The sequence below is a fragment of the Suricata suricatta genome, chromosome 5, assembly GCF_006229205.1.
Source record: "Suricata suricatta isolate VVHF042 chromosome 5, meerkat_22Aug2017_6uvM2_HiC, whole genome shotgun sequence".
Taxonomy (NCBI): domain Eukaryota; kingdom Metazoa; phylum Chordata; class Mammalia; order Carnivora; family Herpestidae; genus Suricata; species Suricata suricatta.
In genome coordinates this window covers 71198798-71221872 of record NC_043704.1, presented here as the reverse complement: position 1 = coordinate 71221872, position 23075 = coordinate 71198798, and the positions used below count along the sequence as shown (strand labels likewise).

The 23075-nt window shown below is 50.9% G+C and overlaps 1 protein-coding gene across 16 annotated transcripts in view; it reads left to right on the top strand.

The window, feature by feature from the left end:
• Window positions 1-5037, top strand: part of TNK2 (tyrosine kinase non receptor 2) — a 46746-nt gene extending 41709 nt beyond the window's left edge. For 5 of the 16 annotated variants that reach the window (XM_029939518.1, XM_029939508.1, XM_029939509.1 and 2 more), the window contains 5 exons: window positions 403-525; window positions 1178-2532; window positions 2635-2730; window positions 2914-3041; window positions 4221-5037. In XM_029939518.1, the coding sequence (XP_029795378.1) occupies window positions 403-525; window positions 1178-2532; window positions 2635-2730; window positions 2914-3041; window positions 4221-4227 (1709 nt within the window). In that variant the 3' untranslated portion in view covers window positions 4228-5037. Of the gene's footprint in view, window positions 1-402; window positions 526-1177; window positions 2533-2634; window positions 2731-2913; window positions 3046-4220 lie in introns of those variants that run through there. The other 11 variants (XM_029939514.1, XM_029939507.1, XM_029939511.1 and 8 more) reach the window with 11 other exon arrangements.
• The last annotated feature ends 18038 nt before the right edge of the window (window positions 5038-23075 follow it).

Sequence of the window (23075 nt, the reverse complement as noted above, 5' to 3'; positions counted from 1 at the left end):
CAGCTGTATCCGCCGAGGTGGGCATCCTCAGCCAGCCCTGTGTTGGCCTGCCCACCTCAGCTTCCCTCCTCCCTCCTTCCCGCCATGCTCACATGCTAGCTTTCCTCACCCCCCTAATCCTGCTGTCCTCTCCCGAGCCAAAACCACCCCACGGGCTTCATGTTGGCCAGGAGCCTCATCCATCTCCCGGATCCTGTGCCTGTCGTTCCGGAACCCAGTTTTCCCCATCCTGCCGCCCCATTGCTTCCCATTGCTCTTGGATTTGTACATTCACTCGCTCCTATTCACTGCCCTTTCTCTGTCTCTCTCCACACTCTGCCCTCTTGTCTGGCTGTCTTCCCTCCCCTGTCCTCTGTCTCTACTGCTCTGTCCCCTCCACTCTTCGCATGGCCTTTCTTGCAGGGGAGCCTCCACCTCGCCCACCTCAACCTGCCATCTTCGCTCAGAGTAAGTGGGGCTGCTCTCGATGCCTTGGCCCCTGCCCCCGCCCCCTCTCTCCTCTCATTCCTCCTCTCCTTCTGGAAGGTACAGAGCCCTGGGGCTGGCTGGGCAGGAGGGGAGGTGGGGTGTGTGCTATGAGCTCGCGCTGCTGACCTGGCCCAGCATGCCTGCCTCTCCCCTGCCTCCCAAATGCCTGGGCTCCTGGACCAATTGTGTGGTCCTGGTGCCTTCCTCTCCGCCACCTGGCCCTGCTCTACTTACTCCCCTTGGGACCTGCAGAGGCTGTGTTTGGGCTTTCATGGTGACTGGTCAGGCACTCTGTGCTCTCCCAAGAACAGCTCCTATTGTCCTTAATGGTGGGGATTGCTCACAGCCTGCTGCCTGCCCTAGTGGTGTGCCGTGTGCCATAATGGGGAAGGGATAAGGGATTGCCAAACAGGCCCAGGAGCCCAGGGTACCTGGGGTCTTGTGTGCTGGGGTGTCAGGCAGGCAGGTGAGGGGTGTTGCTTGCTCGAGCTGAGGTGGAGGCAGGGCTCAGCAGCCTGTGTGGAGAGCTAATGGCATCCAGAGCAAGTCCTGTCCTTCTGTGTGAATAGGGTTGGTGTGCCTTGAGAATTTTGGCAGCTGAGGGCTAACCTCTGAGGGCCTTGGGAGTGGGGAGTTGGTGGAAGACGCTCATCTTCCTTCTCGTCCCCTTGACACTGCCTTCTCGTTGGGCTTTCCCTTTCTATCCTAGAGCCTACCTATGACCCAGTGAGTGAGGACCAGGACTCTCTGTCCAGCGACTTCAAGAGGCTGGGCCTCCGGAAACCAGGCTTGCCCCGTGGGCTGTGGCTGGCAAAGCCCTCAGCTCGGGTCCCGGGCACCAAGGCAGGGCGTGGTGGCGGGAGCGAGGTCACACTCATTGACTTTGGCGAGGAGCCTGTCGTCCCTGCCCCACGGCCTTGTGCACCCTCACTGGCACAGCTGGCCATGGACGCCTGCTCCTTGCTGGACAAGACCCCACCGCAGAGCCCTACGCGGGTGCTGCCCCGGCCCCTGCACCCCACGCCTGTGGTGGACTGGGATGCCCGCCCGCTGCCCCCGCCTCCTGCCTATGACGATGTGGCCCAGGATGAGGATGACTTTGAGGTCTGCTCCATCAACAGCACCCTGGTGGGTGCAGGGGTCTGTGCGGGGCCCAGCCAGGGTGAAACCAATTATGCCTTTGTGCCTGAGCAGGCGCAGCTCCTCCCTCCTCTGGAGGATAATCTGTTCCTCCCACCCCAGGGTGGGAGCAAGCCGCCCAGCTCGGCCCAGACCGCAGAGATCTTCCAGGCGCTGCAGCAGGAGTGCATGCGGCAGCTGCAGGTCCCAGCTGGCTCCCTGGTCCCTTCACCTGGCCCAGCCCCAGCGGGTGAGGACAAGCCCCAGGTGCCTCCCCGGGTGCCCATCCCCCCGAGGCCCACTCGCCCACGTGGTGAGCTGTCTCCAGCCCCGTCAGGTGAGGAGGAGGTAGGGCGGTGGCCTGGACCTGCCTCCCCTCCCCGGGTGCCTCCCCGGGAGCCCCTGTCCCCTCAAGGCTCCAGGACCCCTAGTCCCCTGGTGCCACCTGGGAGCTCCCCACTTCCGCCCCGGCTCTCAAGCTCACCTGGGAAGACCATGCCCACCACCCAGAGCTTCGCCTCAGACCCCAAGTATGCCACACCCCAAGTGATCCAGGCACCCGGCCCACGGGCTGGTCCCTGCATCCTACCAATTGTCCGTGATGGCAAGAAGGTCAGCAACACCCACTACTACCTGTTGCCCGAGCGCCCACCCTACCTGGAACGTTACCAGCGCTTCCTGCGTGAGGCCCAGAGCCCTGAAGAGCCGGCCCCCCTGCCTGTGCCCTTGCTGCTGCCCCCACCCAGCACCCCAGCCCCTGCCGCCCCTACTGCCACTGTCCGACCGATGCCCCAGGCTGCCCCAGACCCCAAGGCCAACTTCTCCACCAACAACAGTAACCCAGGGGTCCGGCCACCAGCCCTGAGGGCCACTGCACGGCTGCCACAGAGGGGCTGCCCTGGGGACGGGCCAGAGGCTGGACGGCCAGCAGACAAGATCCAGATGGTGAGTACTGGGCCTGGCTGCTGGGCGGAGGGGCAGGGACCCAAGGGCCCCAGAGGAATGGGCCCACATGGTGCTGATGGGTTGGTGGGTGGGTGTGCCCAGCTGCAGGCCATGGTGCATGGGGTGACCACAGAGGAGTGCCAGGCGGCCCTGCAGAGTCACAGCTGGAGCATGCAGAGGGCTGCCCAGTATCTGAAGGTACCACCACCTCCTGCCCACTCCGGCTTTCAGGGACCCTAAAGAATGGCTCTGCCGCTCTCACCTCCCTTGCCCCTCCCCACCATCCTGCCTCTGGCTGTCCTCTGCCCCCCCCCGGCCGGGGCCCCCCCCCCCCCCCCCCCAGTCCCAGTGTGTCCCATGGCACCGCCCTCTGTTCCTCAGGTGGAACGGCTCTTTGGCTTGGGTCTGCGGCCACGAAGCGAATGCCACAAGGTGCTGGAGATGTGCGACTGGAACCTGGAGCAGGCTGGCTGCCACCTCCTGGGCTCCTGTGGCCCCGCCCACCACAAGTGAGTGAGCCCTTCAGGGAGCACACCTCCCTAGGAGAGAGCCCCGCACTCGAGGGCCTCACAGGGCCACACAGGGCCAGGGGACACTGGGCTGCCCAGCCTGGAGGAGGGAGGGCCGCAGCGACCCTGGGAGGCAGGCAGTTCTGGTGAAAACAGTTTCTCCTGAGCACATTGAGACTTTGTAGCCACTTGGTGCAAAAGGACTAATGAGTGAAAAGAGGGCACTGGAGCCTCTCCCCTTGTGGGGGCTTACGTCCTGAGCCCCAAAAGGCACCCTGAGCCTGCGCCAGGGAGCAGCACTTTACGGGCCAGTGATTTAAACATATTTCTTACCTCTCCATGTCATATTTCAATTTAAAGTGTTAATGCCATTTTAATGAAACGTTTAACCAAAAATAATCCCATTATTTTCCTGTTAAAAATTTATATATGTACATGTAACAAATGATATAGATAAGTGATCTATAGTATAAAAATAAACATATACATCATAAATGAAAATTTTATCAAGTCAGAAATAGAGATATTGGTAGATCCCAGCATTGTCCCTGGAGGATGCTGGTGGGGTTGGGGCTTTGAAGCTGGTGGGCCCTGGCAGCAGAGTTAGAGCCCAGCCTTCCTCTCAGGGATGGCGTCCAAGATGGCTTGGGCACATTTCCTGACCTCTTTGTCTGCATCTGTTAAATGTGTACAAATGAGGGGTGCCTGGCTGGCTCAGGCAGTGGAACGTGCAGTCTTGGGGTCGTGACTTAGAGCCCCACGCTGGGAGTAGAGATTACTTAGGAAAAAATAATCTGTCCAAATGACAGTATCTACCTCATTGAATTGATTAGAAGAAATGAGGGATGCATCTGTCAAATCACACAGCAAGTGTCTGGCATGTGGGACACCGCCACAGAGTGTCAGCTGTTACTTGTACTAATTCACATCCAAATCAACTTGGGCTTTACCATGCCTATTGCTCTCTGATAGTCTAATACTCAGTAGTGCTGTTCTCTCTCTTTTTTTTTAATTAAAGAAAAAAAGGCATCCCAGGATGATAAGTTCTAAAATTATTGCCGACTTTTCAACCAATTAGCCCACGACCAGGAGGCCCTCTTGTGCCCACGCCCTCTAGACACTTTGTTGATCTGTCCCTGTGTTGATAGAGGGGCTTTCTGGTTGTTTCCCATCCTTTAGGCGCTGAGATGTCTGGAGAGCAGAGCGTCTGCCCTGAAGGAATCACTTGAGCCTGTCCATCTGTCAGGGGTGGGGAGAAGCCCTGCCCAGGCCTGGAGGACCTGCTGCCACTTGCTGCTCCCAGTGGCAGAGCAAAGCCAAGACAGCAGGAGACCGGGAGCCCCGCCTTGCCATCCCTCCCTGACCCAATGCTGTCCCTGCAACTTTGGATCAGCTCTTGGTGCCCTTGGCCAAGGGGCGGGAAGGAGCTCCGTGAAGGCAGGCCTGGTGGCCGCCTCAGCAGGCCCTGCAGCTGACCTGCCTCTGGCTCCGGCCCTGGTGGGGCCTGCAGCTGGAGTGTGTTTTCATGCTCTGCCGGCGGGGAAGCCGGGCTTGCCTCATGCAGGGACGATGTGTTGGCCATACAGAAAGGCAGACCAGCACCCAGCAAGCCCTCCTCAGGGCAGGGTCCCTCTTCAGGGATCCCCTGGTGGGCAGTTGGGGTGTCGGAGAAAATGTGACTTGTGGCCTCGCCATGGATACGTTATGGGACTTGGCTGGTCTTAGGATCTTGTGCCTGGAAATAGCCCCGAGTGGCTCAGGAAACAGAGCAAGGGTGCCAGATTGTTCTCTGGCAGGGACCAGGGCCCAAAGCCCCAGGGTTGGAAGGAGACCAAGGGGGCAGCTGCCCTGGAGGGATACCAGTGCTTCCTCTTTGACCCAGCTCCTCCCCGTGCGGTTCTGTGTTTTCCTACCAGCCTGTGTCGCCAAAGTTGCTGCCCCAGCTATGGATACCTGCTTCTTCCAGAGAAATAAAGTTAGTTTCTATTTTATGTTACTTACTTGCTCCTGCCTATTCCTTTGCCTCTTGGTCAGAGAGCTTCCCGGGCCACCCCAATCCATCCAGGGCAGCAGTCCTCCTGGCGCCACCTGTGGACAGAGGGAGGAAGTGCGGGCCTGGGTGACCCCAGCAGAGGGGCCGACCCCCTGCTGATGTAGTCCATCACTGACTCTTAGTCCCCATGGTTTTGCTCTAGAGTTCTAGAAGACCATATATTCTTCAGAGGAGAATATGATAACTCACCTCGCTAGAGCTGAGCCCGACCTTTAGTAATGAGGAAAGCTTCATTCAATATGTTGTTTTTCTGAATATTTCATATGGTTCAAAATTCAAAAGGTACTGAAGAGTCTTCAGTAAAGTCCACTGCCCAGCCACCACCTCCCCTCCCCAGAGACTGCCTTCTTGTCTTGTTTTTTTTTTCACTTACAGTACATTCTGAAGAGTTCCATGGCCATTGTGGAAGAGCGCCCCCATTCTGATTCAGGGGTGTGTGGGTGTGGATGTACGGTAGTCTGCTTAACCAGGCCCCTTGAGCTGTTTCCAGTCCTTTGCAATTATAACCGTTGATGCAATAAGTGGCTTTATATGGATTATTTTTCACTTACAAGTGAGTCTGAAGGATGAGTTCCCAGGAGTGGAACTCCTGAGTCCAAGAGTACGTGCAGTGGTGATGGATCTTGCTGAATTGCTCTCCACGGAGGAGGCTGTTCCCGCAGCCAGAGCCACCAGCCTGTGAGAACTGTGTGTTCCAGAGCTTTCTGATTTGGGCTGTGAGACGGGTTTCTGTAATTTTTGCATTTCCCTAATGGGTGAATAAACATTACAAAAAATTATTTGGGCCATTTATATTTCCTTTTCTGTCAGCTGCCTATTAATACCCTTGGCCCATTTAAAAAGTAAATCATTAGTCTGTAACTGGTCCTTAGGAAATGACTGGATGAAGGCAGTAAGCTCTTTGAGCTTCTCCACATGATCTGAACTTTAGGAAGACAGCTAAATTATGAGAGGGGAAGCTGATGGTTTAGATATATTAAAAACAACACAAAGGCCATTTAGGATGGACCTGGGTGCTGTGTGTCTGCTGCTCCAGGCTGTACTACGTGGTGGGCCCTTAGGCCTGGGAGGCCTAGGGCCTTCAGATCCAGACATGTTCTGAATACCCTGTGTATTGTATCTAACTGCAATTTAAAAATATTTAGTCAGGAGGTGCCTGTGTGGCTCAGTCAGTTAAGCGTCAGACTCTTGATTTCAGCTCAGGCCATGATCTCTGTCCGTGAGTTTGAGCCCCATATTGGGCTTTTAACTGACACCTGAGAGCACAGAACCTGCTTGGGATCTCTATTCTCTCTCTCTCTCTGTCTCTCTCTCTCTGCCCTTCCTCAGCGTGCGCTCTCTCTCTCTCAAAATGAACAAACATTTTGGGTTGTCTGGGTGGCTCAGTTGGTTGAGCGTCTGACTCTGGCTCAGGTCATGATCTCACAGTTCTTGGGTTCAAGCCCCACGTCCAGCTCTGTGCTGACAGCTCAGAGCCTGGATGGAGCCTGCTTCAGATTCTGTGTCTCCTCCTCTCTCTGCTGCTCCCCTGCTCGTGCCCTGTCTCTCTCTGTCTCTTAAAAATAAATGAATTTTTAAAATTTTGTTTTAATAAACATTTTTTTAAAAATAAAATATTTAGCCAAAGTATATTACCCAAGAGACAAAGTGAGTATTGTTAACTTTGGGCTTTGCTATTAGACCCGGATTCCATTCTCCATTCTGTTTGATCTTGGAGAAGTTATTTAACCTTTCTGAGCCTATAATCTGGGGGACAGTGATCTCTGCTTTTTAGAATGGTGGTGCAGATTAAAGGAGATTGCACAGGTAAAGTATTTTGCTAGGTGCATGGGCCATATATGTACCCAATAAACTATTATCATTATACATTTTATTTTTCATGTTCCTGCTATCAATCGTTTACATTATACACTGATCACATCTCTTTGCATGCAGTTGTATTTTCTTCCCATTTTCTTTTAATTTCATTTTATTTTTTTGAAATAATTTTCTTTTGCTACAATGTTTTCCTTTTTATAGATCATGGACGTTTTTGACTTGCATTTTGTTAAATGTTGTTTTTTGGTAAATGATGGCAGAACTAATACATCTCAGAAAGATACTTCGCAAGGGTGACACCAAAGAGTCTGAGGGCTCCTCAGAGGATCGGGAAACCCAATGTACTTTTCTTGCCAGATACACAGTCTCTAAATCCTAGGGGCTCCCTGCCGTTTTTTCTCACTTCTAAACAGCCTGCCAGTTTTTGCGAGCATTTTGCTGAAAAGATCTTAAGGGAGGATGTTGTAAAAGCTGGCCCAGGTTTGTTTGCCAACAAGAAGAACCAATAAATCAGCAAGGATTTACTGGGCATCTTACTGAGTCGAGCTCTGAAGAGGGAATACAAGCTGAACAGTCTATCCAGAAGACTGACATTATAGCAAGGTGGTAAGTATTCTAAGATCATGTGCCAGATGCCTCAGGAGCAAAGGAGGTGGCTCCCTGGAGGAGGTGACCTTGTGCTGACTTGATGGGGAAGAATAGGCCTCTGTCAGCAAGGTGAGGAGGCATGTAAACATCGCAGGTGGAGGGATCTGACTTGTAAGGGCTCAAGTTCAGTAAGGCTGGAGGCCATCCTTTGGTTGTGTTTTGGGGTTGAATTGGAGGTAGCTTTTATTGTGATCCTAATTTTGGGGGAGCGAGGCAGTCCTGGATCGTGAAGCCAGGTATGATAGCCTGAAGCCTTTTGACCATGTAGATGAGGGGAGACAGCAGAGAATACGCAGAGGACTGTCAGTCTCTATTTTTAAGAAAGAGAGCTCTGCTTCACGTGGCTCACTGCTCCACTTTAACCATGAGTGGAGGAAAGATCTAGTAGATGTGTCTCACTGCACACTGGGAACATAAAGGTGTTCTTAATTTGAAGCAAATTAATTTTTACAGAAATTTGACCTTGGGGAATGGAGCGACCTCCAACTCCTGGAAACCTTGACTAGAGGAGGGGTTCCCAAAGGCCAATCCAGTGCCAAAGGCAGTCTATGGTCAAGTTCTGGTCTGAGTTGAAATGGCAAGAATAAGAACCATATAACAGAGTTTTTCTTAAAATGTACTCATATTCAAGTTCAAGGACTGCCTTTATTCTGAGATTTTGTCTTCCTGCATTTTTGGTATTGAAATGACTATTTTGTGTGTTGATGGTAGTGATAGTGGCAGGTGATAAGTCTGTCCCCATGCCCTTATCAGCATGCTCTCTCCAGCAATTATTAGGATTCCTGAAATCAACTTCGGAACTGCAGGGCTGAAGTGCTTTTGTGTTACACAGCACCACCTACTGGCCAAAGAAGACTAAATTGCAGTCAGGCTAAATTTCAGATGACAGGTAAGATTGTGTAAAAGTCATTGCCCAATAAATGCATTAAATCCAAAAGTTTCTGGCCCAGGCCCACGGGTGCTTAAAGGGACTCATCCCAGGGAAGCTGGGAGGGGAGGGAACCAGTTCGCTCACAATCTGGAGCCAAATGGATCCCAGCTAGGATTTAGTGGCCGGAAAAGGGACTGGGTAGAAAGCTCTGAAAACCACCTCTAAATCTGGGAAAGAAACCAGGGGCTGGGGGGATGCTGTGGACTGAGGAAGCGCATGCAGTCGTTCACCAGTGAAAAGTCCTGGGAGGACATAAGCACCCTTTGGGAAGCCGCAGCCACTACTGTACGTTTTAAAAATGTTTTTATGATTGCTGTACATGCTCATTGTTCATCAAACATTCAGAAAAGCACAATGAGAAAATTAAAACTACCCAGAAAGGCACTTGGAACTTTGATGTATTTTCTCCTGGTTTTTTTCCTGTGCACATATGTTGTGTGTATTACAGTTTCATAAAGGTCATCCTGCTTATACTGTTTTGTAACCCTTTTTTACTTAATATTTTATACTACAGGCTGTTTTCTGAATCTTGAAACTCATTTTCTCCAAGGACATTAAAACACAGCATAGTTTTCTTCCATTCTATGCAGACCTTTGTTATTTAATACCTTGTTAACATTTTTATTTTGCAACAAATTATTTTAACAAATGCTGCTAAATGACTTTCTAGAAAGATTTGTCTCTTTTAGTAAAACGTAACGTATGTGTTATTAAAGAGAGGACTTATATTTTGGAGATACGTTTTAAAATATTTCTGAATGAAGCGATCTGTAGAAAATAGTCGATGGTTGGAGGAAATGGGCCAGGGGTTGATAACTGTTGAAGCTGATGATGGGGCCTGGGGGCTTATTTTACTCCTCAAGGTGAGGGGTGCTCCTTTCCACAGTAAAAAGCTAAGCAAAGATGCATGCGGTCTCCAGCTGGGCACATTCCCACTGGTCCAGCTGTCTTCTCTGAGGTCGCCCCGTGGGAGGTTTCTTTGTTCCTGTTGACACCCCCAGGGTGGCCCGCTGACTTTCACCTTTGTGGCTCTGGCCCAGAGGATTCAGAACCCCCTTCTCTCGCTAGCTTTTGTGAGGCGGAGTCACGGTGGAGTTTTACAAACCACAGAGCCAAATCCTGAGGGAGACCTCTCCAGTCCTGTCACAGGCCTTGTCACAGACCCCTTCCCCTGTGCTCACCCTTTATCCTGAGGCCTTGCTGGTACTCAGCTGCATCAGCCTCACCTGGGAACCTGCTGGAAATGCAGAACCCAAGCCCTGTCCTGGACCTACTGAACTAGACTCTTCATTTGACCAAGATTCCTGGGGTGCAGGGGGTGCAGAAAGGGTCAAGTATGTGAAGCCTTGAACTGAGGCAGCTCTGCTCTAATTCCAAAGAGCTGGTAGGCCTTGGGTGGCCCTGCCTGGCTGCCAGGAGCCCCTGGTCCTCTTAGGCCAAAGGCTGTGCTCCCTGTGCCCCTTCCCATGACCCATGACCCATCCTAACTGCCCTTTTTTGAATAAATAATTCACTTAAGATATATGCAAAGAATTTAGTTGCCAAGTATTTATAATCGTAAATAATTGGAAACCATCAAAATGTACCCTCATAGGGGATTGGTTAAATATAACTATTTCATCCACAGAATGGGAAATAACACCACAAATCAAAGAATCCTTGAAAGAGTATTTGATTAATATTCAATTGATATTAAAATTGTTTCTGAGATATGAAATTGTGGCTTTTTAAAAAACTTCTATATTATATTCTGCGAAATGGCTTCCTGTTAGTTTTTCAATTTTTTTGTGTGTTAAAATACACGTACCATAAAACTTATGATTTTTTCCTTTTTAAATAGCTCATCCTAATGAGTGTGAAGTGGTACCTTATGGTTTTGATTTGCGTTTCCCTAATGATTAGTGATGTGGAACATCTTCTCCTGCGCTTGTTGCTTATTTGTCTCTCTTCCATTTTATATCGGGTTGTTTGCATTTTGTTGTCCTAACTGCCCTTTTGCTAGACACCATGACCTGCACCTCGTCTCTCACCGTCTGGTTTCACTGGCCTTGGGAATCCTGCTTTTTGCCCTTCTCCTCTCTGTAAGCACGTGACATGGGCTTGGCTCTCCCTCCACACACACAAGCACCTTCTGTCGGGGCTGTTTCTTTTCTTGAGGGAATTATCAGCCTGCTCTTGGAGGGGCTGCACCATGCACGTGTCTCTCGGTGTCCCCACCGAGCCTGGCTCTATACCTGTCCAGAGACTGCTCAAAGTCTTGCTGATGGCCTCCAGCCCTTGTGAAATGCCACCGTCCCCACGGCTGCCCCACTGTCCCCACGGCTGTCTGTCCCAGCCCCTGCAAGCTGGGCCGACTCTTGTGCACGCTTGCAGGGCCAGCTGCCTGTGGTTGCTCATGTCTAGCTGCCCTCTGGAGCAGTAACCGGGCTCTGTGGGCTCACAGTGAGTGAGGGGAGGGGCAAGTTAGAAGGAGCAAAGATCAGAAATCACAGAAGCACTCATGTGGTAGGAAATGGTGGCCGGACCGGGCTCAGGGAGGTGGGGGAGAGCCCAGAGAAAAGGTGGACAGGTGGCCTCAGGGGATGGTTTTGTCTCTCTGATTAGGTCTTAAGTTCTAGGGAGCGGACTTGTATCTTATTTCTCCTTATGTGCTTCAGGAAAGTGTGCCTATTATTTGCTTTCATGCTTTTCCAGATTAGCATTTTATTTCATTCCCCTGCCTCCCTCCTTCTTCCCTTCCTCTCTTCCTTTCCTCCCTCCTTCCTTCCTCCCTGTTGGAACTGAGTGAGTAGCTACTTTTGGGTACTTAGGATACATTCATTGTGTGACATGTGGTCTGATGGCAGCAAATCGCTGGCTCCCAGTCCCTCCCCCTCTGTCAACACTAGGTGGCCACGCAGGGCAATGAGCACCCCCTGTGTCCTGTCAAGGGGCAGGCCTTCTTGGCCTGTTGGCTGCCCACTTCTCTCACTTACCTGCTTCCCCTTAGAGCCTCAGGAAGGTTCTGGCCATGGAGGTAAGGGAGAGCTGGTCAGAGAAGGATGGCAAAGCTGCAGAAAATCCACGTCCAATCCATGTTTTTGGGGAGCAGGCCGGCTGCCGAAAGCCCTGGGGTTCTGAGTGCTATGTCAGGTCTGATGGTCACCCCACAGCCTAACTCACAGGTGAGAAGGCTAACGGCTTCCTCCAGTGTGCATTTATTTTTGTCTCAGTTACATAGCTCCCATTTGGAGTAAACCTCATTTTCAACTCCTTTCTGTCTCTACCAGGTATTTTGAAATTTCAAGGAGCAACTATTTCCAAATATGTCATCCATCCACTTATTCAACCAACACTGCCTGCACTTCTGCTGTGGACCTGACACCGTTCTAGGAGCTGGAGGTATAGTTGGGAGCAAAATGGGGCTAGGCTCCTGGGCATGGTGTTTGCTTAATGCCAGACAAGCTCTTGTGGCAGCTACGTCCCCTACCAAATAAAAAGAGTGGGGGTTTTTTTCTTCCCAAATATAACATTTCCTTTGCCAAAAGGACATTCTTATTTTAGAATTTCTGGAATACCAAAAAAAAAAAAAAGAAAAAAAGAAAAGTCTTTAGCTCAAGTGTAGTCTGACACGTGAATACCACCCCTGTGTAACATCTTGGTTTTGTCTCCCCCCTCCCGCCACTGTGTTCACTCCATGGTGTTCATAAGCATAATCCACAAGGCACATGTGCCAAAATGTCTTTCTTAGTCATTCCCCTCATGGGCGGGTATATAAGGACTTCCCATTTTTCTTCTATAGTTCTTATTGCCAAAGCTAACTGCTAAATCTATTACTATTTAATCAACTTCACTCAGTGCTTAGCATTGTATCTGGTGTATTCCTTACAAAATAATTACCCATCATGACCTGAGCTGAAATCAAGAGTCAGACACTTAACCAACTGAGCCACCCAAGTGCCCCTCATCATGCTATTTTAGCTAAGTAGTTATTAACCACATCTACACCTAAGAACTTTTTCCTCATCAATGGTACGCATCTTGGCAAAAATTAAATACTTAATGAAACTTCAGGAACCTTATTGTACTTAATTCCCCTTAGATATAGAGAGCGTGGGTAAGTGGGTATTTCTGCCCCTGTTTGTATTAGCCAAGTCCCTGTCCTTCCCCGGGTCCGGGATTCTCTGCCGCAATGGCGCGGGTTGGGAGAGGGCCCTCGCCAGCCCGCAGCCTCACCCACTGCCAGACACACTCCTCACCAATGTCTCTCTCACCTTCCCTGTGGAAGGGGGCCGGGGTCACAGACAGCAGCCCTGGCGACGGCCCAGGCTATCATTTCTGTGCAACCTCATTCCGATGGTCTAATCTCTCGGGAGCATCCGGTTCCTCGTCTTGAAACCGGAGTGAGCGGCTGTGAGGGAGTGCACGTGGGAGGGCCCCCACCGTGGGCTCTGATTCCCGGTACCTTTTGCTTCTCCCCCACAGCCCAAGTTGGAGGTGAGCCCTTAGCTTGCGAGTTCCCCTTTTGTGCCTCCCGCCGTGTGCAGGGCGTATGAAGACAGAGAAGAATCAGCAGTCCCTTCCCACAGGGAGCTCACATGGCTGGGGAGGCTCGCGGAGGAGGTGGGTAAGCAAATCCGGACTGCTGGGCTGGAAGGGCAGCAGCGCCGGGTTCGGAGCGGGGAGCTGGTGTGGACGGGCCAGGAAGGAGTGGGAGGACGCACACCGCGTGCACATATGCACACATACGCCGCCGCACCAAGGGTTCCCCGATCAAAGCCGCTGGTTTCGGTGCTGGCCGTAGGGCCCCTACCCTAGGCTGCCGGATCTGCGGGCACTAGGCGCTGCCTGTGGAACTCCACGGCTTGTGGCCCATTCTGATATTACACCCCTCCAGTGGGTTTTTTATTTAGCTTCTTGTATTTTTCACTTCTATAATTTCCATTTGGTTCTTTTAATTTTTTACTTCTCTCCTGAAATTATCTTTTTATTCAGGGAAAGAGTTTGTGTTATTTCTTTTTTTAAATTTTTATTTAATGCTTATTCATTTTTAAGAGAGAGAGAGAGAGAGAGAGAGGGAGAGAGAGAAAGAGAACAAATTGGAAAGGGGCAGAGAGAGAGAGGGAGGGAGACACAATTCGAAGCAGGCTCTAGGCTCTGAGCTGTCAGCACAGAGCCTGATGCAGGGCTTGAACTCATGAGCTGTGAGATCATGACCTGAGCTGAAGTCAGACGCCTAACAGACTGAGCCACCCAGGTGCCCCTGTTTGTTGTTATTTCTTGGAGCATGGTTATAATATCTGTTTTTAAAGCTTCTCAGATAATTCCAGCATCTGCCTCATCTTGGGATTGGCATCTGATTATCTTTTTACTCTGTGAGATGTTGGATTTTTTTGGTTCTTGTATATTGCGTAGTTTTTATGTGTAGACATTATGAAAAATACATTCTAAGATGCTGGTCTTATTTAAAGCCTATGGAGAATGTTGTTTCGTTTGTCTTAGCTTCAGGCCACAAGTCTCCTTTACTTTTATAAGCTCTGTGGTTCCAGTGTCAGTCTGACTTTCAAGTCTTTGCTAGTGCTTCGTGGTGCTATTCTGACCTGCCCACGGACAATCACCCAGTGACCTGTTTGGGACCTGGGTGGCTTCTATCCCATAGTTCAGTTCCCAAAGCCTTTGATGTGTCAGTTAGGGTTGGGTCCATGTTTGGGCAGCTTGGGGATGGGCCCAGGAATTCATCTACACCTTTATGGGGTTGATTTCTTGAGCCTCCTCCTCTTAACAATCAACTTGGCACTTTTTGGTTCCCACGGACCCTCCCCCCCTTCCTGGTTCTCTGGCGTGGCAGCGAAGACTTTGAGTTTGCCAGCTCCACCATGAGCTTCCCGTGACTGCAGCAAAGAGAGATTGGAGAGAGAGGGGGAAAGCCATGGGGATGTCTCCCCTCGTTCTAGGACTGATTGTCTGGCCAGAGAGAAGAGTCCCCTCCCTGGGAACTTTAGTGCCGCTTCAGCTGTTGCTGCCACTGCTGGTGCTTTTCTTCCCCAATCCACCTGCCATCCTTCACTTCTCAGAGTCTCAAGTGGCAGACTTCAGACTGGACCAGGGATCTGCCTTCAGGTTAGCACTCCTGAGGGCATACAAATAGGAGAAAGCCACAGGCCAATCAAGGATTTATCCTGGTCTAGAAAACCTACATTGGCACCGTCACTTAATTAACATTGACCTGATGACCCCAGCCCTACCCAGACACAAACTTCATCTCAGAGGCTAACACTGCCTTGATGGATCATTACCTAAGCAAGAGGCACTTGCACAGACCTTATCTCATTTCATTCAATAATCTCAAAGATTAGATTTTATTGGTCCCATTTTACAGACAAGGAAATTGAGACTCAGAAAGATAAGGTGATTTTTTTCCAAAGCTACGGAAAGAGATGGTATTAGAATCCAAATGCAGATCTGGGTGACGCTAGCACCCACACAGCTGCCTGCTGCATATGCACCCAGCATGGCCACCGAACTGGACCCTGGGAAGCCAGTCATGAAGAGTCAGAGGACAGCTGAAGAAACCCCTTGGAACCTCTGCTGGTGCCCAGAGCACACCTGAGGAAAAGAGATGGTGCCTTCTGGCCTTCTGGGAATTCTCCTAAGAGAGTCCTCTTGTCACCCTCTGCCCCCACTGACCAGGGTGACTATCCATCCCAGTTTCTCTGGCACATTTCATTTATGTCCATTGCTCCTATATATTGCTAATAGCATCCCTTTTCGATCTCAAAAGCATGCCAGTATGGACCGTAGCTTATAATAGAGCTGCTTGACCACAGGGGGGCAATTAGCCATGCCTCTGGCCGTATGCTCAACCTTGTTCTCAGGAAAGAATAGGCACTAGCCCCTCCAGTGAAACCTCTCCATGGACCGGAAGGTGTTTCCTGAACCTTCTCTCAGCCTCTTCTTCTCCAGCCTGGGCGATCCCCAGAAGGCTTCAGGCAGTCTGCAAGCTTACAGACCGGGCCTGAGCTTTGGAACCCACGGACCTGGGCTCTCTACGTGCTGCCTCTGGTAAACTATTTAGTTTCCTTGAGCCTTAGTGTCTTCATCCATAAAATGGGCACAATAAAACATATTTTGTGGTGGTTGTACGGATTCGATGAAATAAAGGATGTAAAGCACGTGGCACAGACTTCAGGTTAGAGAGCTGGAGAAGAGGGAGGCAGGAGAGGGTCCTGGGAGGCGGCTCGCTGCCGCAATGGAGCCCTCGTTAGGGAGCCCTCGTTAGGGAGCAGTGATGTTGCTTAAACACGGGTTCCCTGAACAAACACTAAGGTCTTAATAAGAATTCAGTCAGGACTGTAATAGCTGTTGATAGCAGCTGCATTGTGACTGCAGCGCGAGAACCCAGCAAGTGATTCATCCTGAGTTAGCAATGCCCGATGGTGGGTGGCGAAATTGTGGGTAACCTTTACTTCTTCTTAATATATACATATTTTTTAGTTTTTCAACTTTACTTTTTTAAGTTTGTTTATTTATTTTGAGAGAGAAAGAGAGAGCGAGCATGAGTGGGGGAGGGAGGGAAGGGAGGAGAGAGAGAGAGAGAGAGCATGAGTGAGGGAGGAGGGGGAGAGAGAGACAGAGGAGAGAGAGAGAGAGAGAGAGAGAGAATTCGAGTAGGCTCCACCCTCAGCACAGAGCCCAGTGTGGGGCTCACTCCCATGACCCTGAGATCATGACCTGAGCCGAAATCAAGAATCAGACGCTCAATCGACTGAACCAGCAGGGCACCCAGCTTTTCAACATTCTAAATCACATGTGTGTATGTGTACATGTGTGTGTACAATTTTGTACTCAAAGGAAATCAAATATTATAGAAACAGACCCATTGTAATAATTGTGTGTATTAGTGAGTTAGAAAGTTACCTGAGGTTGATGGTTCCTGATAATCCAAATGGTCTATGGAGAAGCCCGGATGGAAACCCGAACTCCTAGACTCTCAGACAAATGCAGGAAACTGTGTGTACCTTCATTTGCCCAGATGACTGCTCTGTTCTCCCACCAGGCCCTTATCTGGCTGTCGTTGGGGTCCTTGGGGACTGAGACTGAGACTTGAGGACCCAGACTCAGGGCAAAAATAAGGATTGCCCCGAGGAGAAGCCAGCACTAGCAAGGGCTGCTGTGGAAAGCCTCCTGCTCGAGACCCTACCTTTAGCTCCTTGACTGGACTCCAGTCTGGGAACGTCTCTCCCAGAAGTCAGTCAGTGAGGGTCTGGTGCAGGAGGACCTAGTGGAGGGAAAGCTGCAGAAGGAAAGAGGCCTGGAGTGGGCTTGGAGACCCCCCAACGGTGAGCCACAAAGCTCACTGGGCAACGGGTACCCCAGTTTCACCAAAGGGAAGAATTCCCCTATCCTCCCAAACTCATAGACGTGACAGTCACCCTGCCCCACAATCATGCCCTATTGCTTGATGTGACCCCCCCCCCCACTAGGACGTGGCCCACCACTGTGAGGTCTGAGCACCCCCCTTTCCTGGCCCAGCCCCCACCCCCCCAAGCAGTTAAGTAAACACAGGGCTCAAACTGCAGCCTGAATGCTTCCTGACCTGGGTGTGCACTTTGCCACAGCAGTGAGAGATGTCCCCCAGATGGTCCTAGAAGGCTGGTGACAGCTAAATAACATGTCTGTCAGGACACTGGCAGGGAGGAAGAGATTTGGGGCAGTCTTTACCTTATTACTATTGTTTTCTTGTCAAATTGTTTGCATTGACTCAACAACCCCTCCCCCAGCTGTGAGTAGGGTCCTCTGTCAGAGCTGTTTACCCCTTGTGGGGACAGTTAGTACGGGGAGGGGGGGGTGGGGAGGCAGGGACTGAATTAGTCATTTTTGTTTTTTTTGCACCTTTGGATTGAATTCTTCCGGCACTTAGTAAGAATTTAACGAATAAATGAATGAATGAACGAAAGGTTGGGCAAGACATAATGAAAACTCTCCAGCGTCAGAGCAGAACCCTGGGGAAGATTTCCATGGGAGCTCAGGCTGACGCACCTGCTTTAGCGGTACAGAAACAAAGTGCATTTTCTGTCCTTCCTTCTGGGCCCCAGGCTGAAGAAGGCTCCCTTTCTCGTCTTGGACGTACCAGATTCATTGCAGAGGAGGGGGGCACAAAACAGGACTAAGGTAAAAATCCTGGAGATTTTTGCCTCAAATGCATACACTTTGTTTCCACTCCAGTGGCGAGAAACATGTCCATGGCCGAGCTTGGCACCCTGGGGCTCCATGGGGATGACGCTGGGGGTGACACTGTGGGGAAGGGCAGGGGACACTAGGCAGATAAGACAATCTCTCACAGGCTACCAGCTCCGCCCTCCCCTCCCCCCAAGGAAACAACCTGCACATTCTGACCAGTCACACTGGGGACCACACTCCTGGCTTTCTGAAGAGTCTCCTTAGCAATTGTAACTGATTTCTCTTCCAGAGACCTATGCACCTTTTAAAGCTTGGACAGATTTATGATCCCACTTACTTCTTCTTTACCGGCTTTTTGTTGTTGTTGCTGCTACTCATTTTCATTTTAGTGGTTTCCATGGTTATTCTTTCTAATGATCTCATTTGCTTCCTGCAGCTCTGTGCCTCCACCCGCGGCCGTTTTCCTGTAGTAGGAGAACTTCCTTTAACGTTTCTTGTGGTGCCAGCTGGTGGGTGATAGATTTGTCTGCTGTTGAAAAGGCCCTTCTCATCCACTTTCCCCATATTTTCCTCCACATAGTCATCACAGTTGTTCCCAAGTCCTTGAATACCTTTGGGATCATCTGTGGGTCTACATCTATTGTCTACTTCCCCCCACGTCAGTCACTCGGGGAGGAGGCGCGGTCTCTGTGCCTGATGAACAGCGTGGAGGGAGGACCGAAGAGCCTTCAGATGGCATTTCCATGGAGAAGTGTTTCTTTTCCTTTTTTTTTTTAATGTTTATTTATTTTTGAGAGACAGAGACAGAGCGTGAGTGAGGGAAGGACAGAGAGAGAGGGAGACACTGAATCTGAAGCAGGCTCCGAGCTTCAAGCTGTTGGCACAGAGCCTGACCTGATGCTGGAACCCATGAGCCATGAGATCATGACCTGAGTGTAAGTCAGATACTTAACTGACCGAGCCACCCAGGTGCCCCTATTTTATTAAAACTTTTTAAGTTTATTTCTTTATTTTGAGAGATACAGAGACAACATGAGTGGAGGAGGTGTAGAGAGAGAGAGAATCCCTAGCAGGTTCTGCACTGTCAGCACAGAGCCCAACACAGGCTCAAACTCACAAAAGGTGAGATCATGACAGGAGCCCAAACTGAGAGTCATACACTTAACTGACTGAGCTACCCCGGCGTCTCCAACACATACCTACCTTTTCTGTCTAAAGTAGCCAGCGGTAGTTTCTATGGCTAGTAATGAGAACCTGACTGAGAGGAGAGATGAAGCCCAAGGACAAGAATCCGTTAAACGCAGACAGACTGGATGGAGCAAGAAGAGAGGAGAGGCTTTCACCATGACCTAGGCTCCCGCTGACTGGGATGGGTTGTGGGATGGGTGGTGGACCACCCGGAGGGCAGATACAGACCTAAAACTGAAAACTGGGATCACCGTCTCTAACCCCCTCACACTTGCTAGAATGTGACCTTCATGGGGCCAGGGGCCTTTGTTGCTTTGTTCATTGACAGATCTTTAAGTGCTTAAAACAGTGCTTGGCACATAGTAAGTACCCAATAAATGTTTGTCAAGTTTGGTGAACTATTGTTTTTATTAATAGACACTTGCACCAATTACTATGTACAGAGGTTCTAAATGAAACCCAGAGCTCCCTTTCTGTAACAAATATCTTGACGCATCCTCTTTACTATCTTAAAATGAAATTTCATAGATAATACAACCTGTCCACATGTACTATTTTAAAACTCGGAATACTGGCCATACAGGATGCCAGATGTCCTGCCCAGATCCCTCATCCAGAGAGGTCCCCCTCCCCGCTCCAGCTGCAAACAGCTCACAGCTGAGGCCTCCCGAGACTTGCCCGGGACCAGAGAGCCAAGGGTATGCGCCTGTCACTTCCAGTGAGCGCTTGATGTGGAATAAATGGTGGCCCCTCCTGCTTCGGTGTGAGATGCCTCTGGAGGGCCATCAGGTCCTGAGTCCCGGGAATCAGCTGAGGCCTGTCTCCTGTGACAGCGTTATGGCATGACTTCTTCCTCTGCCCAATCCTGCATTTCCCATCCACCACAGAGTTTCCAAGAACATGCCCCAGTCAACCACCTGCACACAAGCCTCTCTCAGAGTCTGTTTCCTGGGGAACTTGACCTACGATGCAGCAGCCCCGTCGTACAAAGGGTTCTCATGCTCTCTGTATGTCCTGTTCAGGTGCAACTGCCCTAGGATCTTGCAACATCGGCCTTTCCTGGGGGCTGGTGAGAAATGCAGACCTCGGCGCCCACCTCAGACCTGCTGCATGGGTCTGAGCCTTAGCACGGTCCCCAGGGAACGAGTGGCACAGTGCACTTTGTGGCCACTCAAATAGCACAAGTGGCTATATTTCAGGGGTAAGATTTTCTAAATCAGTGAACAACTCTTAGTAATGTGCCAAACAAAACACATTATGAAATTCTCTCACTTTACCCAGTCGTTGCTTTCCTGGAAAATTCGGTGTGTCTAAAACTTACGCAAACACCTGCTTGGCCATGTAGAATAAAGGACATTTCCTCCCATGCTTTACAGCCCAGGGTATGCAGGCCTTCTACACCGGTGGCCTGAGGCATGAGGACCAGGGAAAACACCTCGAGCACTTCCCAAACTGTCCTCCAGAGGTCGTTACTGGCCTCCTTTACAACCATTGGTCCCGTGGGGGAAACCCTGTGCTTGGGACTTTAGATGTTATTCATCTGATCCTCCCAATAAGCTTAGGGGGTGTGTGTTACTATTCCTTCTCTTTAGCTAAGAAAATCGAATTCAGAAAAGTTAAGTAATTTATCAAAGTTCGCACACCGAGCAGATGGGACAGCAAGCAAGATCTGAATCCGGTTTCCCCCACACGCTGCTTTGCGGGTATTTGTAGTTTATCGAGCTGCGTGGCCACAAGGTTGTTGCCACATTTGTTTCTAACAGAAAAAATAACCCTTAGGTAAGGGCCACCCTCCAGGTGGACACAGGGCAACAGCGGGAGCTTGAGGCTGAGAGCAGGTGGGCCTCCTTGTGCTGTGCCCTCAGAGGCTGGGTGGGCAGATGGAGCCAGGGCCCTAAGCCGCCTTCCTCAGGTAGCCCCCCAAGTGACTTCCCCCCCTCCCCCCCAGCACAAGCAAACCCCCAGAATGACCAGCAGACCCAGATCAGGGAAGTGCCAATGCCAGCATCTCTGCGGGTCCTTCCCCCTGCCTCACAGCTGGGTCCTAGAGGGAGCGGAGAGTGCTGAGTTCCCACCTCAGATGCCCTGCCGCTTCCTCTGAATTGACTTGACCTTGAGGGTGGCTCTGAAGGACGGCTAAGTTTGGCAGGTCTAAGAGGTCACAGACAAGGCATGGAGGAGTGGGCTCTTCCCTGAACCTGGCGGAAGAGGGCAGAGGGGCACTGTCTCCGCGTGCTACGCCCCCTGCTGGTAGAATCGGTAGATTGGGTTTGGCTGAGGCTGAGGCTGTGCGGGGAAGACACGCACAGCCCAATTGTGTTAGTCCAGATTCTCCAAAAACAAAAACAAAAACACCTCTTACCAAGGGGTGGGATTAAATGCCCAATAGGGTGTGATTTGGGAAAGTTATTGTGAGAAGAAATAAGGAGGGAGGGGGCTGGAGAGGCAGGGAGAGCCTTCAGGCCACCGTGCAAGCCTGAACCCATGTGAAGGAGAGATTGAGGGGTGCACCCCATACCCCCAGGACTCTACCGAAGGTTGAACAAAGTTGTCAGGGAGCCCTGGAGCCTGTGTCTGTCTCTCAGGGGTGGGTTTCTAGCCCTGCCACAGTTAGACACTGTCTGGGAGCTGGGGACATAGGATTTTCTACTCTGACCCTAACAACACCTCTACACACACACACACACACACACACACACACATCAACCTGCCATCAACCCAGGGTTTTGGCTCAGTCAGAATTTCCTCTTCATGGAGCTGATGAAGAGACTTCAGAAGCCAGTAGGAGAAAGAGAGGATAAAGGCAAATGGCCCTCCGTGTCCAGCTTCAGAAAGGCTCATCCACAAAACCAGCATATTTTTCTCTTGCCAACACTGACAACTCGCAACAGTGGTGCACTATTATGCTCAGTGCATCTTTATTTGTTCTCCTTCCATTTCCCTAAGGAGCCCCTGCCAGGGAGACTTTGGGGTGCGGAGAGCATGGGGATCTGTCACCTTGTTCATGGATTAGGAAGTATCCGGAAGTATTGCACCAACCACGGAGGGCAGGGCAGGGGTTGAGCAGGGCTGTTCAGAGGAGTCAAGGAGGATCGCACAAAGGTGAATGTGGTGGTTGGTACACGATGAACTAAAGTAGAGGGTACTGGAAGGGTGATTAGGGAGGCCCCTGAATGGCCACAGGGAGCAGGTCTGAGGGCCTGAACCACCATATTGAACGGGAAGTATGTTGGTTTGTTACAGACTTGAAGGGGAGGAAAGAGTCAGTGCAGGACTGGACACCCCAGGGTAGTCAGTACTTTGCTCCTCTGGGTATATGCGGGGGTCAGAGTCACTGCTGGAGCCCCAACACCCAGAACCACTGTCAACTTTCTGTCCCTGCTTTCCTTTCTCTCCAGGATGAGCTCGGCCTTGGTCATTCCAGAGCAGCCTGGATGCTGTGAGCCCCTGAGCCATGTTCTTAATCTGCAGGCTGGCTTCCTCCCCCTCCGCCTAGTAGCCCCATCAGCTCTGTGCTCCCCGAGCAGAGTGACTAAAGCATAGGAACCTACCCAGAAAAATCAGAGACCAGGCTGAGTTCTGAAATGGAAACTAAGCCCAGAAGGGTGTGGTTAGTGCCTGGGGAGCCACCTGTCATGGCCCAAGGGTTCCAGGAGAGAGATCTGAAGCCCTGAGAGAGAAAGGAAGGGGGCCAAAGGTAAGAAGAGGGGAAGGCAGAGGGAGTGGGTGAGGGTGGGTGGGGAGACATTTCTCACTAGACTGGGAGCTCCAGGAGGACAGGAACCACTGTCTCATGCCCCCAGGGCCTGGCAAGCAATTAACACATAATAAAAACACAAGGACTGTTTGTTGATTGACTTGTTGATTGATTTGGGACAATTTCACTGAGAGGATGGTGAAGATGGAGTTGGGATGAGGGGGGCTAGTTTGCTTCCTAGGGGAGACAGCCTCTGGGTCTTTTTATACTCCTGAATGGCAGCTGTTTTGAGAAGTCTAAGCAGGGCCATGGGAGGGATCTAGGGTGTGTATTTCAGAGGAGCCTCCAACTGCTCTTGTGGCCCATGGTCAGTCACCAGTGTCCCATAGAGCATTCCAGTGGGAAAGATGACTGAGGACGTGGGGGCTGCACACTTGTTTCCTGCCATGTACTTGCTAGTCACACAGTCTCACCATCCAGGATGGCTGCCACTGGCCACGTGTGGCCACTGAGCACTTGAAACATGGCTAGACCAAATTG